The sequence below is a fragment of the Colletotrichum karsti genome, assembly GCF_011947395.1.
Source record: "Colletotrichum karsti strain CkLH20 chromosome Unknown Scaffold60, whole genome shotgun sequence".
Classification (NCBI taxonomy): Eukaryota; Fungi; Ascomycota; class Sordariomycetes; order Glomerellales; family Glomerellaceae; genus Colletotrichum; species Colletotrichum karsti.
Genome location: NW_024065960.1, coordinates 271,870 through 287,475, shown reverse-complemented (window position 1 = coordinate 287,475; position 15,606 = coordinate 271,870). Strand labels below are relative to the sequence as shown.

General features: G+C 53.8%; 2 protein-coding genes across 2 annotated transcripts; both read right to left on the bottom strand.

Annotated features, from left to right (window-relative positions):
• Nucleotides 1–1,642: 1,642 nt before the first annotated feature.
• On the bottom strand, nt 1,643–4,111 carry CkaCkLH20_12528 (uncharacterized protein; the record flags this gene model as incomplete). The annotated part of the gene is made up of 3 exons (XM_038895241.1): nt 1,643–2,487; nt 2,679–2,869; nt 3,540–4,111. The coding sequence occupies 3 exons, from the start codon at nt 4,109–4,111 to the stop codon at nt 1,643–1,645; spliced, it is 1,608 nt and encodes a 535-aa protein (XP_038739509.1).
• A 9,424-nt stretch (nt 4,112–13,535) lies between these two features.
• On the bottom strand, nt 13,536–14,973 carry CkaCkLH20_12527 (putative 2OG-Fe(II)oxygenase superfamily protein; the record flags this gene model as incomplete). Its single annotated transcript, XM_038895240.1, has 4 exons — nt 13,536–13,592; nt 13,651–13,739; nt 13,890–14,578; nt 14,681–14,973. The coding sequence occupies 4 exons, from the start codon at nt 14,971–14,973 to the stop codon at nt 13,536–13,538; spliced, it is 1,128 nt and encodes a 375-aa protein (XP_038739508.1).
• Nucleotides 14,974–15,606: the final 633 nt, after the last annotated feature.

Here is a 15,606-nt window from a genome sequence, read left to right as displayed (position 1 = left end):
GCATGGGCAGCATGCAAAGAGCTTTGCGAGTCGGCTTCTGATGACATCATCTCCAGAAGGCATACCGTTTCCGAGAGTAGCAGCGAATGTGATGTTCGCTGTGTAGGTGTGAGGTAGGTAATACCCCGGCAGAGTTGACAGACGGCACAGACACGATTAAACATAGTCAAGTAGCTTCGACGAGCTTCAGGCGACTTCTGTCACCAAGTGTGCTCCCTTCCGCACCTGAAGTCGTCGATCGAGTGTGCAAACAGCCCAATGGGTATGACTGACTGTAGACAGACATCTACGCCCGAGCATCGTGTTGTTGCAACTAGCTAGCAACGCCGCAACTATTTTTTACAAGCTCCCCACAAGTCTCTCGTTGAAAGAAGATCTCGCCCCTGCCCTGGGTAGGAAGTGAATACCCGACGAGAGAACCAGAAAGCGAAACTGTCGTCATATCGCAAGCAAGGTAAACCGAGAAGAACCGGCCACCCCATGAAAAATTGGAAACCCTAGAACTGAACGATGATGATCAACCCGCACGCAATCATGTACTACCATAGAGAGCATACGTGTTGAGCTTGGCCGGGCGAAAACTCACGAGGACCGCCAAGTGGACATCCATTCGAAGGCGGCTTCCGACCACCACGCACCCCCTTGCTCGGCAGTCGTTCCACGAAGCATCGAACTCGGCCACACAACATCGACGTTGCAAACACTGGGTTCCTTCCTTCTGCTGTGAGTCCATGGACAGAATCAGTAGGCAGGGGGTCTGAACAAAGCACATCCACGACCGCGGACAGTCACCAGACGAAAGAGAAGCGCTGATGAAGGGGATATTGTGACCACCCAGCAAGAGGTCTGCATAATAAACACGCAACGATCTGCCCCGGGTAAAGTTAGGAGCATCATGAGGAGGACCACCCGGCGGACAGATGCCGCCGCGGTGGAGGGAAGCCAGCCATCGTCTCGGCAACTTACACCAACAGCAGGACCACCGCGTTTGGGGGGTTTCAACATGTCAAAGGTCCTGGGACGCAGATTAGCATACTGCCGGGCGTCATCAAACACGTGGGTGGGGATATTCCGATCTCGCCGTCCTTACCGCCAGCCACGCGTGCCACTTAAACACTGCCGCGATGGTCGATTTGGAAAGGAGGAAGACGCGTCTTCTTTGGCACCGAACCGACTACAGCATCATCACTGGGTCGGGGACAGGGGAAAGAGGCCTTGACGGCCACGTGCGGCCTTGTTTCTTTGAAGAGGGTGTTCCTCTGGGTTTGGCCAATCGTTTACGGGCAAAAAAGTGGTGTTAAAAGAAAGAGAAGAGAAGGCGTAGGGGGGTATCTCCTGCCCAGTATCTCGAGTCTAGTCCCTTTTCTCGCGCAACAGCTGTTCCCTGTTCGTGGGTACCGTCTGCCATTCTTCTTCTTTCATTTCTGTTTCGAGGTTTGTTCCTTCTTTGGGTCATTAAATCGTTTCTGCGAGCGAGCACTCAAATATGGCTCGGTCGCAAACGTAGCGTCGTCTTCCCTCTCTGCCTCGAAACCCCGGCCCCGCAACGACCGCGAAGGCCTTCAATCACCCACTGACACTGCGTTAAACTCGAGCTCATCGGTTTCTCGTCATCTCCTCCTTGAGATCGGACGTCTACGGTTCAAACGAGGTATTGCCCGTCACTCGTCTCGTCCGGAATGCGATACAAGCGTTTGACTACCAACCAGCACCACTCGGCGGACTTGTCGGTGGTCTGGAGACTCCTGATCCATTCGATGCACAGTCGGACTGTCTCCTGAGCCCGCGGCGCGAAGACGTTCGGCTTGTTGCTGGGCGTCATCTCGTCGCGGACGCGCATGAGTCGCGGGTTGGTCTCGGAGAGGTACAAGATGACGAGGACGCCCAGGATATTGTGCGTCCAGAGGTAGAGGCTGGGTATCATGGCCTTGCTGTTGCAGACCGGTGGCATGATGATGGGCCACAGGACGCAGGCTCGAAGGTACTCTTTGGCCCCGGCCATGTCCGACTGATACATCCTGTCAGAGTGGAGGATTCTGTAAATGTACGGGCGGTACAGGAGGCATCTCAGATAGTAGTACCGGGACTTGAGCAGGGCGTTAAGTATGACGTCGACTCCAGCAGGGCCGAAAGCTTCGAGCGGCATTTGCTGGAGTTGTTGCAGTTGCTGCAGTTGCTCCAGCTGTGGTTCCATTGGTTGCGCGACGTCGGGGAAATAGACTTGGCGAATCTGGTCATCATGGATAGGGTATTGCGTTTCGTAGAGGGCTTCAGACGTGTTCGGGAAAAGGCTGACGGGAGCTTCAGTCTTCTTGTTGCTTTCGTTCCAACGCATCTCGACCCATTGCATCTCGTCATTGAGTCTGTCTCGCCAATCATTTAGGTGACGTGCTCTTGCTTCGACTTCTTTCGATAGGTTGCTTGAGAGGAGATCCCTCTCCTTTTGTGTAAAGTAGCCCTGGGCGGAAACGACCCCTATGTTGTTCACTAGGAATTGTCAGCAAAGGCACCTCACAGAAACATATGATCCAAGCCTTCGAATGGGGAAGATATCCTCCAGTCTGGTGGGTCTCAGAAACAGGAACGCAAAGGGAGGACCAGAAAAAAAGCAAACCAAGCAAGCAAAAACGTGCTGCGCCTGGGGACCAACTGATCGAATGCAGGTGGGGATTACTTACTTGCTGTCAACGAGCGATGTATTTCACGCGCGTGATATCGCAAGTTGATATGTGAGTAGAAATGTTGCTCATATAATTCGGATCCATCCTCATTCAGATTATCGCTGAACATGCTTTCATTCAACCCCCACTCGTTCTCCCTAAGGGATGTTAAGCCGGTCAGGGGCTGTTCGAGCTCCAGATTCAGGCCGCTGTACGGATATCAAAGTCAGAAGGCCGATCGCCATGTCAGACGTTGTCAATAAGTGGCAAAAGTCGGAAGAGTATGCTAGGGTGTGCGTAGAGAGAGTGATGCGCGTTGGCAATGGGCAAATGCATCGGGCTGAATACGGAGATGACGGGGGTCATGTTGGGGCTGCTGGGTTGGGGTTTTCGCTTGTGACTGGGTTCAAGAGTGAGATGCACGTACGTTTCAATAATGCAGCAATGCCAGTAAGCCCGGCGGATCAGATCGTGTTGGGTCCGAGATCGAGCTCGATCAGGATCGCTGCAGGCTCCATTAGCGAACTGGCCAGTTACAAGACAAGCCCGGGCATTCGCAGCGGCAATACGGGGAAGCTCACCTCGTAATCAGCCTGTGGCAAGCCAAGGACGCCATGGCAGTCATTCTCCAGAACTCCTACCTTGCTCTTAGTCAAGTACTTAGGCCTCCCCCCCCCAATTGTCCGTTTTCACTTACCATGTGTCGAGAACATGATTCATAGTACAATCTGACATGGGACATGCCCAAACCGCGTCAGCAAAAAGCTCCACCAGATACAGCACCGAAAACCGGGACCGGGCCCGAATCCGGGTTCGGAGTCGGAGTCAGACACACCGGAGCTGAGGTCCGGCGCATATCATTCGTCAGAAACCACTTACCCCGCCAAAATAAGTAATTGCACGGTTTCCAGAGTGCAGTCCGCCACGAAGAAACCCATACGTCGTCTGGCCTCGTTGAAGTAAGACAAGCCTGGCGGTCCTCCGTGTTGTTGAATATGTTGCTGAACAAGTCCAGGATCAGTACATGTGGCTTCGCCCATATCGGCAAGGGCCAACACAAGAAGCACCAATGTCGCGTCTACGTTATCCGTCAGACGACCTCGGTTAAACGCCTTAGAGACCGTCGTATTTCTGAAGTTTTGCTCGTCCAGAATCGGGTGCAACAAGTGAAAGGTACTGAAGTAGGTCGTTGATCGGTTGTTTACGAAGACTGGTTTCAATTGGCCCAACTTGATGGTGCTGCTTATGGGAAGGGGCTCGGTACGTCCTTGCTGCTCCAAGATGAGCGAAGGGAAGTTCGGCTTCAAGAAATCGGCTTCCTGTGCAGAGATGCCGGCTTCCACGAGCATCTTCCGCACTGCGTCCCACCGCATCATCTTGTGAACGGCAGATACGTACTGCTGCTGATCATCTCGAGGGGTCCAGGAGCTGGACGGCTGCAAGTTGGCCATGTTTGACGGCCCATCGCCTCGCCCGTCAAGCACATCGGTCGCTGTCTGGGACTGGATGAGCAAGGCCTGGACCCCTCGCAAGATGGTCGGAATGTCTCTGATCAACACATGTGATTCATGGACTTTGGGTTCAAAACGTTCCACACTTTCCAGAATTCTTTCAGTGGCTTTATCTTTCCTGCAGTACGCCACGCTGTTAGTACGAGGCTGATGAGAAAAGTGCAGGTAACCCCCCCATATCACATCGGCCGCGGCACGGCATCGCACTGCTGTAGGCAGACTCGGTCGTGGAAATACCAGGATAGAAGCTACTCACTTCGTCGGCTTATCCTCCGTGTACGAGCAAGGGTATCCATGGTCCACACACCATTTGCATCTTGGTCGCTCGCCACCACACTTTTGCTTTCTTCCACGGCATGTGTTGCAAGCCTAAGTACACGTCAGACTTATTGCAGGCGCAATAGAAGGTAATATAGCGAGGCAACAATAGAAACGCCACTCGAGTCGAGCCAGAGGTTGAAGCGCCGCGCTCTTCAAGCTCAAGTACGGACAAGCATCCAAGAACAAACGCTAGGAGCAAGGCAAGGAGAGATCGTGCCCAGGAAGTCCTGATCACGCGTGAGAGGGAGCCGGAGTACTCACATGTCTTGTATTCTTTTGTTCTTGTTTTATCCAGGTCGAGAGGGCTGGAGCCTCTTCCATTGGGTAGTCAACAGTCGAAGACTCGGGAACCGGTGACTCTGAAGCCGGTTGCTCGACAGGTGGAAGGCCTGCAGAAGTTTCGTCGTCCATGGTTCACCTAATAGTGAAGGAGTCAGGTCGAGTCCGGGAGGGTTGAAGAGATTCATCAAGGCTATGTAGTTGAAGCCGATGTGATGGTATCGCATGCCAGTTATTCGAGTGGGTAAGAGTGTCGAGGAGTCCTAGACTGATCGGGTCCTTGCAGCCCGTCCAGGCCGGGGGGGTTGCGGACGGTTGCAAAACCCTAGTGGCAACGGGCCCAGGGCTGAGAGGATGTCTGAAAGCGGAGGTGGGACAGAGGGGAAGTCATTCGCGGTCGCAACGGGGACGGCAAGGCTAGAAGGCCGAAGTTGTGGTGTGAATGGACCGAGACGGTGGCGGGCGTCGTATGGTTGGGTCTTGGTGTTGTCGAGTGGCAAGCTGCAGCACTTGGAACGATCCAATGTCAAAGGAGAGGGGCGGGACCAGACGGCGTTGTGCTGTATGAAGTCCTGGGCGAAAAAGGGACCGCCTAGATCGGGCGAGGCCCAGGTCGGGCGGGGCCCTATTAGCCCGGAGTTTATTCCGGTAAGATGCGGTTCTTCGTATCTGAAGGGGGACGGGACGGTTCGAGGTGGCAGTCTTGGTCTTGGTCTTGGTCTTGTGTGTTGGTGCGTGCGGGCCGCAAGAGCGAGTCTAGAATGTTGCTGACAATTGGTCTTTTTATCGACCCCTAAGACCTAAGAATCTTTGGCCGAATCGATCGAGTGGAGGTTGAGATTTTTTTTTCCGGTTGCACGAGTTGGAGACCAGGCGGCCACGGCAACGACGTGGGCAAATTGCAAATTGTTTTGGCTCGACGAGAATGTATGGGGCTTAGGAGATGGTGCCCGTTTCCCCGATGGTGTGAAGTTTTTGGCCAGGGGACGATCCGCTTCCTTTGCGAGGCGGGAAAAAAAAACCAGGATGACGACAACAACGCAACTCGAGATGAATCGGACGAGGTCGTGATCGCAACGGTGCCGAAACCGAGAAAGCGGATGACGGATGCACACTCCTCACGCACCCGCGGAGCTGTCCTGACGTGGGAAGAGGAGTTGACGGAAGGCGGAGACGGAGACGGAGGAGGGCAGGACGAAACGACCCATCCGGTCTGAATGCAGGGCCGGTCGATGGAGCGGGCGCACAACTTCCATCAACTGGGTAAGGTGAACGAGATGAGCTGAAGGGTAAAGCAGCGCGATGAGAGGTTTCTCTTCCGGAAAGAGGAGGGAGAACAGGCACTTTTACACACGAAGAGAAAGAGCGACTACGGCAAGTAAGGCTGGGTTGAAACTCGCAACCCACAACTACCTTAACAACTGCGACAACACTACTGCATAGTAATAGCGCGGGACGAAAATGGTATGGTACGCCAATTATGTTAAGCATTAGAATTGCCAGGTTCGTGGCCATAAATATCACGTCTTTCCAATTGCTGTTCACTCGGAAGGGGGGCCATCTGACGGGCATGACTAGAGACGGAATACGCTTGATCGAGAAAGGCACTTTTTGAACTGATGTGCAGCCCATCTCACATGGTCCCCCGCCTGTCAAAGTGGAAGACACAACAACTTCCCATTACATAACAGAGCTGAGTCATTGCAGGAAAGGCGCGGCGCAGCGCAGCGCCTCAAGCAAAGCGGTGCGGTGCGGTACGACGCGAAGCGGTGCGATGCGATGCGATGCGATGCGGCAGATGGGATGTGTCATTGGTGTTGGCAGTAGAAGAGAAAAACAGCATCCAGCAACCTACATTGATTCCACAGGCCGCAGACTAATCCCTACCTTGGCGTATCACACTCGCCATACCTGACACCATCAAATGTCGTGGCTGACATGGACATCTCCTGGAAGAAATAACCTCTCTCTACCTTAGCGTCGGAATGATAAGTATGGGTACTTGAACCGTTGCTTTGTTGAAGCCACTCCGGGGATTCATTCCTTCGGCACGCACGCCCCCTCCCCTCCCCGTCATGGAAATGTTCGCGGCATGCCAATGTTGGTTGTGTGGGAGGCTAGGCTTGCGCGTGCGCCTGCGTTGGAATGGTCAACTGAACGGTGTATGAGGTACTGTACCCTAGTCCGGGATAATGCGAGGAAGCGGAAGGAGAAAAATAATCCCAAAGAGATCCAGTTTCTGCTGGTCCTTCACCAGTAATAAGGGAGGTCGGTCGGTATTCGTCTAGGATGCAAGCCGGCGGTCGTCGGTCACTAGTACAAATGCCTGTCGCTGTCGGGAGGTATGCTTGAGAACGGCCGGGGCGGGGGATGGCAGTGACACAACACAGGGTCGACATTTGGTACGGATAGAGGCTGCAGAGCGGGCAGGATGACCCTTCAACGAGCAGCAAACCCCTACTCCTTAGAAGCGCTGGCGTGAGTCGGGTCGGTATTGGTCGATATGCTCGGTTAGGTAGTTCATTCTTGGGAGTGGTGTGCAATATGGGTGTGCGGTCCAACAGGAGACAGGTCGCGATTGAGGCGGATCGAAGTCTCGACGCAGAATCCCTTCATTATGACAAAGCTCACTTGAGCAGACAGTCGATGGACAATCTGTGTAGGTGCGACGACTGTAGGTATGGTACGTAGGTATGGCATCTACCTTTACGGGGAACGAACGTCCCACTTGTGTGACGAAACAGAGGTTAACCTATGATGCAGACTTCAGTAAGTGAAATGAAGCTGGACTGGGGGAGCTGAAGGGGCGAAGTGTAAACCGGATACGCAGGAAACGTGCCAGTGACGGTGTCAATGTGAGCGCGTTCTTTAGGTAAGCCCGGACCCGACGAGTCTGAGCAACGGTGGATTGAAGGGACGGCGGACCGGGGGTCCCTATCTTTTTTCCCCTTCCCCTTCCATACAGAGACATTCTCGCACAACACAAGCACCGACGTCGAGTCGTTAGCAACCCCGTGGAAAACCGTTAATTAGCTGCGGCGGCGGGGGGGAGAGAGTGTGTCCAGTAATAACTGGTGCTCGGGCTCGGGCTCGGGGTTTAGGCTCATGTTCAAGAGGATGGGGATGTGTCCCGGTTACGTCGATTTTTTTTTTCTCGTTCCCGCGGTGCGGTGCGGTGCGTTGGATTGTGTTGTGTTGTGTTGCGGTGCTTATGCCTGGCACGGTCGGGGGCTTGGAGATAGGCATGGATAGCATGGAGATTTCCGTCGATCGCGTCGGATGAGATGTAATGGATAGTTCGCGAAAGCTGTGATAGGTGATGATGAACATGGAGTGGACATCTGACATAAGAAGGAAGAGAAGAAAAAGGCCGAAACATCCATTCATTCCATATTTGAGGGCTCGTCGTCGCCTCGTAGGACCTAATAAACAAAAAGGCTAAGGTGGTGAATGCCCTCTAAGTTGGAGCGAAGTTGGCTGAAAAGTTGGCGGATACGTCACTGATCCAGGGTCGATGACATTCCAAGGAAATTGTGCAGACGGTAACGCGGGCTACGTCACCTTGCCTGAGGCATGAGGCATAAGTCACCTCAAGCAGCCATTTTTTCCGTCTCCTCTTTTCTTCTTCTCCCGCCCCCCTGCTGAGGTAGGTACCTAAGGCACAACGACCTGAACCCTGTGGCAGGGGGGCTGCTGTGCCCCCAAACGTTCCAATCTGGCGGCGGCGCGGAACCCGGAAGTAAGACGAACTAACCTTAGCTGGGTGTCTTAGGTAAGCCGGTCCACGTCCCGGTGAAATTCGGGCAAGTACGGCAGGTTCGGATACGTAGCACCGGGTTCCAGCCTTCCAGGATCTATTTTGTTCACCGAGGTGAAGGCAAAAGACCAACGCAGGTCGGTATCCGTAAGGTACCTAGGCAGACAAGCAGGTCGCTTTGGGAAAGGAAAGAAGTACGAAGGGACCTCCTGCATTATTCGATTGCCTGGCATGCCAGCCCGCGCTTGCTGTTAACAGGTATCTTAAGGCAGGGAAGGCACGAATGGCGGGGTACCTTACGTACCTTACCTTACCAAACGACTCGCGACCCTTGAGGAAAGAACAACCCAAAATCGAAACACCGAACCGACGGCCTGAGATTTAGTAGTGGAGACATCTGCGAATGCGATTTTGATTCGTTCCAGGTCCCTACCTTCGTCAAAATGGAAGCTGCTGCACTGCGACGCAATTTTGGTCATTGCATGCCCGACATCTCCATCGACAAGGGAAGACCGAGGTGTCGCGACTCGTCACAACTGCTGCCTTTTGAAAATCTGTGTCATGATTGTGTTTGACAGCCATCCCTCGGTCTTGGGATTGGGGGTTTGGGGGCCAACGGCTAAAGAAACTTCCATCCGTGGTGACATCTCATCTGAGTTCCCGTCCGTTGCTAGACCCGATCCAGATCTTAATCACCCTTTCCCTTAGGGCTGGGCTGTGCGGCGTCCCTGCTCTTTTTGGTGTTAGGCTGTGTCTTGGTTATCTACCTTATCGTCTTGATACGAATATCCAGAAATGGAAAACGCCTCTTGTGACCAGCATCTATGTACCTTTAGATTGTTATACAAGTCCCTATCCTGTCCTCTTGCCTCTTGATCGTCATCTCAACTGCTTACTGTGGTAAGCTAGGTATCGCGCCGCAAATGCTCTGCTCCCGTCAGTACATGTCCACTACCTTATGCTGAGGTAAATAGGAATGGGCTTTATTATTCTATTCGTCCGTTTTCTCAACCTTCCGGTGTTTCCCCCTTCTCCGCATCATCTTCCTCTTCCTCTTGCACTAACCTCTGTCTAGATTAGCTCCAATTGCGCTCCAAACTTCCAGCCAACCCAGACTCGCAAGATTGACTGCCTTAGTGTGCGCGCTAACCCACATTGGTCAAGCTGGTGGGCTAGTACGCATGAGGTGAGAGTTCCTAAATATCAATTTACCCAAATTCTTTTGGTTTCTATTCACCTCCATCCCTACCTGACAGCATAGGTACCTACTTGACACTTGTACTTCCTAGGTAGGTTCGGCAGCTCATAACATAATCTTGATGGAAATACTGCCCGAATGCAGTCGACTCGAATTGGTCAAACACTTCAGAGTACAGGGGTAGCATACACCTACCTCGTTAGGTAGCTTTGGATTTCGCACCGTGAGAGAAATTACTAACACCTTTCCCAGGCCTCATTTGATTCCTGCAGATCTCGACATAACAGCACGACCGCTGATGGATGTTCGACAACTTTATGGCGACGACCGCCATCACGGTGTGCGCCCGACCGTGCTGGTGTCGGTTCCAAAACACCGGAAGACGTCGCCAAGCAACAGCGACACGGCAGGATGCGAAAAAGACGCCTTCGTTCGTCCCAACATGGCAAAAGCGCCCCAGAACTTCCCTCCCTGACGGAACAATCCGTTTTGAGACTCGGGAATCGCTGCTTGACATCGGTCGTCCACGTCGGAACGGATTTGAAGTATGGCGCCCCTGAGGGCGGAAAATATCGTTCGAACAGAGAATCCGTCCACACGGCATTTCGTCTTTGGCTCCACCCGTGAGCATATCTGGGCTCTGTCATATGAGTCGGAACCTCAACCGTAATGTACGCCGGCGGATATCTTGTTGTGGCCTCTCGAGGTATTGAGCATCCTGTTCCCTCACTCCGATGTTCCTTACTTAATCATCAGGCAGCATGGTGTGGATCTGTTCAAACTGCGAGCGGCTCGCACTTGGCAAGCTCTAGCCCGATCTAAAAGCAGATCCAGATCAGATCCAAAAGTTGCCACCGTCTGTCTCCCCGCTCCTCGAAGCCAGTAACCATGAGAGAGAGAAAAGACGCCTGAGCACCCGGCGCTGTGGTTTGACTCGTGTCTAGTAAAAGCCTGACCTGTCCTGGCAGAGCATCCCGTCGCTACAGCCCTAGCACTAACGCTTCGATTTCGCTACATCGACTTCCGTGACCTGCAGCCGCCGGGTTCACTTGCTCACACCACCAGTCGCAGTCGCCATAAGATCCGAAGCTAGGTGCTACTCGCTTCTTTGGAAATTCTCTCAGCCCTACCTCACTCAACCTACCTACCCCAGTGACATGTGCGGTTTCCATGCACGGCTCTGCTGGCAGAAGTTCTGCTGTCTGTGTCCTGAGAACACCACCAGACGACCAAACTTCGTGTCAAAAACTTGGGAACCCCTAGTCGGGTACTGAAGCCGACCTCGGGACTGCAGTTCCAAGGCGTCCGGACCACACATTCCGGCCCTGTCAACATCCTGTTCGTCCCCACATTCCGGACCACCCAATCTGACACCTCCACTGAACGTTCCTCCGGTCAGCCACCAACGGTCAAATTGTTTGTGTTGTCAGACTGGCACGACTGTTATCGCACTCGCAGGTTTCGGGCCGGTCTACGTTGCCGTCGCATGATCTTCTGGAAAGGAGCACTCCGTACACCAAAACTGTGCCGGTGGCATGGCTACAGTATCCTTGTGGTGCTTTACAGACAGGAATTACACAGCGCCTCACTCAACCCAACCAACTTCAAACGACGCAGCAGACTAATTCACTCACTCGGCCAAAAACCCGTTTTGAAGACGCCAGCCACAAAGCAATTCAGGGCACGTGCAGAGTGCTGTAACCTTTCAAGAGACGGGCCATGTACTCTGAACCCAGCCGTACGACTTCCACTTATGCATTCTTCCGTGCGTCGCGGCTGCAGGAGCTACAACAGCCTGTCATTATGCCTGTCTAGCGTTGTATTCTCTGGTGCTTCCAGCTCGAACAACTGTTTAGTCTCTTGTTTGGACATATGCACCATTGAAGGGCGACGAGACTTTTGAATACTCTATTCAGCATCGTCTCGCGCAACATCAGCTGCAAAGCGCGAAATCGTCCAGCTAGGTGTTGAGAGTCTCTTGATGACTTTGAGCGGTTGTTTAGGAGAGCCGAGATTCGCACCCGCCAACCGGGTTGAAGGCCAGGAAGTCCAGATTGGTCCACCGATGCTCGGCAGGTTTGCTCAACACTGCTGCCTTCAGCTGTCAAGTCCACAGCCAGCCTCCCGGTGTCTTCAGGCATTGGTTGATTGTGCATCCGCTCAGCATTATGACAAGAAGAGCGAAAAGGGAAACGCACGAGGAATCATCAGGTTGAAAAGTACACAGTACAATTCCTCGATACAAAACGACGGACGATGCCCACGCCAGAGATGAGGAGAGAAACAACGGCTTGCCAAGGGCCAGACAAGACTGCAAAACTCCGATCTGGAGAAGTGCAGCCTCTCCTAGAGATCGCTGGATCGGGACGATCGAATTTGGCGGCCCTTGTCGTCCTTGACCAGGATCAACCGAGTCTCTTGGCAGCGTTCCGTCCTCGCGGTTGCCGTCTCTGTCAGCCACTCCAGAGTCCTGAGGCGTGCGCACTTGACAGCTTGGGCGCTTGGCAAGGCTCTAGTCCAAGTCTTTCCCGCTCCTGATGTCGTACGATGTCGACACCAACAGCGGGGAGTCTGGCGTTGCTGGGACGTCAGCATCAGAAACATGTTGCCACAAACCACAGAAGCTCTGCGTTGGCCACCTGTTACAGATATGACTGATCAGAATCCTTGCGGATGCGGGCTTATCCGGCAGACTCACCTCACTCCAATGCCGAAATACTTCGAGCGCTGCAGGCGCTAGTCCGGCTTGACCGGCTTGAAGTTACGAGTTTCCGCCGCTCGATGATAGCTTCACTGCGCCAAGCTACCAATGGCCGCGATCAACGCCCTAGGTGTAACTGCAGCCGGTTTGGGCCTCAGTCATACCCAGGCTAGAGTAAGTGAGCGACACTACCATAGGTAGTATGCTTGATCTGAAATTCGATATGGACTCACACGGCGGGCAATAGCCACAAACAAGCCACAATGTAAGGGTAGAGCGAGACTATGCGCACTTCTCGAATTGTACATACATATTCGACCTCAGCGCCGTTCGTTTGCTACCTGCAGATTCCCAACTTCAAAAGGCGGTGGCTGGCTATTCCTCAATATCGCTGAAGTTGCCGAATGGAGAAGCAGAACGAAGAGTGCTCCATACGAAACCACGGACAGTCAATGAAGCCTGCATCCCAAGGCGGGGTCGATCATCACGGAATCACATCCAGAGATTCTAGGAGCATGCTAAATGGCTCAGATGAATTCCTCTGCCTGCGGGGTTATCGTGGGGGATCGATTTTCTGATCTACCCGAGAGAACAAACTACAATCTCTTTCAGCCTGGCTTCCTCTTTTCCCAGTTCGCAACCTGGGCAAGTCTCTGAATAGACGGATTGATAGCAGCGACCGTCTTGATCGCGCCAATACATCGATCTGATCCGTGCTATCCCATCAAGACCAGGACTTCCGCGGCGTCACTCGTCATTTTTTCAGTCTGACCATGTAACGCTGCATGGCCCCTGGACGAACCTCAGACCCGCGACACTGCACGTGCAATTGGCGGTGGTCGGCGGTGTTGCAGATCTCTCATGATTAGGGCAAGCCGAGGCCTCGGAAACCTTCGGGATGAGGCTGGGTGCCTCCCGAGCAGCGATGACGGGTCAAACGGCTACATCGTTCTGCAACTTTGTGTGGTATTGGTCTCCTCGCATACGCGCTGTTGCGGGTTTTGGAATGCACGGCTTACGACGGCCTCGACGACAATTGGGTGAGCCCCCTCTTCAACGCTGGCACCGATCACGATCTCGAGCCTTCATGCCTTCCGCCGGTCAGGCCTCACGCGCCATTGGAGCGAGGCGTTAGTTCCGTGCCCGCCAAGCGCTTCGCGATGAGCTGGTTGTCTCATGTTAACGGGCGTCGCTGAAAGTCTCGGACAAAACAGTGCACTCACCTCGCCGCAAGTTACGGGTTCGTACTTGGCCGGATGCTCATCATCGACGCACGTAGGCAGCACACCGAGTTTCTGATCGAAGTTGAACCCTGCAATAGGTCAGTGGTCTACTAACGAAACAGGTTTTCCATCACTTTAAACAATCCACGAGAGTCGGGAGATGGGCTTTTGGCCTATCGTTTGGAGATCTATGACCTCATGTTCGGAGGACGACGCGGGGAAATCAGGAGCAAGCCTACCGAAGAACAAAGGCATCGAGATCCGGTCCTCTCGGCCGTGTTGCAGCACACGGTGTACAGTCGACTTGAGCCGGTCATTCGTGAGCCGCATGAGAAAATCCCCAATGTTGACGACAAAAGTCCCGGGCACCGGCGGCGCCCACATCCACTCGCCAGAACTGTTGAGCACCTGGAGACCCTTGTTCCGGTCCTGCCACAGCAGGGTCAGGATCTGGAGGTCCGTGTGGGCCCCGACGCCGACCTCGTCCGGGTCCTCGACGGGATCGTCGCCGTGGCCGGGGTAAAAGTTGACGGCGAAATCGCCGCCCGGATACGTCGTCACCGAGTCGAAGTGGTCCTCCGGGAGCTCCAGCGCGAGCGCGATGATCCGGATCAGACGGCGACACAGCGCCAGGCCGTCGCGCCAGTGGGCCAGGAGGGCGGACTTGAAGCCCGGCAGGACGGCGTCGTCGCCCGCGTCGGCCCAGACGAAGTCCTCCTTGGGCAGGTGACGGCGGACGTGGGCGGGGACCTGGTCCAAGCGGTCCTCGTGCAACGGGTCGAAGTCGGGCTCGTAGTGAAACATGAAGGCCTCTTTCCGGTCCTTTGTCTCGTGCTTGTTGGCCTGGATTTCCCGGAACCCGCAGTACCCGTACGCCGACGTGTTCGAGGTCAGCTTGCGTTTCTCCTGCTCCGGGAGCTTGAAGAATCTGTTGTATCAAATCGCGTGTAAGTCAGTCAGACGTGGCTGTGAAATAAAACATATCATTTGATTCATTGTTATTTAAACAAGAAAGTCAAGGTAGGCCTACTCTAGTCCCTTTTGGTATGCGGCCTCGGTCACGTCCTCGGGGATGCCGTGGTTTTTGACGTAAAAGAAGCCGCTCGTCTTGGCGGCATGCAGCATCTCGCTGGCGACGGTCTTGCGCGCGTCGAGGTCGCCGTGGATACCCGTCAAGTCGATGATGGGGATTTCGTCCGGTGTACAGTCGCGAGGCGGGTTCGTCGAGACCAATCTGTACGTCGGGCCTTCATAGCTTCCCAAGTGTATCTTCTTCATCCCCGCGGGGATCGTATCTTCTGTGACGGCTGTGGTGGTAGCCATGATTAATTGTAGCTTTGAAAAATATGAGATGTTCCAGGAAGAAATGAAGTTATAAGTGAAAACACGTTCAAACTGGTGAATTTGCGTCGAAGTTTTTCCTGTCAAATCCGGAGGAAACGTCCGAACTATTTTTTGGTCCCGAATTGTATGTACCGTCTTGAGACCAACATCAAGATGTATAGATATGTATAGATAGGTATATAGATATATATGCGCATATAGTTCGACTTTAAACTTGCATCCTGTCCCATGTCACACAACCACGTTTTATCGCCACTGGTCTCCCCCGGAAATGCAAAGCAGATCGGGGGCGCGGTTTCCAAGTTTGGGTCTGACAGCAAGCCCCGGCCCGTCGGAATCCGGTTATCTACCGCGCCCGCGCTGCGCGTTGCGGGTTCCCACGCACGCGCTGGGCTAGTGGGCACTCAGCCTCAGGTTCGTCTGATTGGTGCGATAAGCAAGCGCCGCCGGTCTCCGTTTAGATACGAAACATTTTCTGGGGGCGCATTTTGACCGCCGCCGACCTTCAGTCATCGGCCTCAACATCGCCAAACACGCCGCTCCAAACTCCGGCCCGGGCTTCACACACTGTGAATCGTTATCGTGACTGATTTTTTTTCTTTTCCTTTTCCC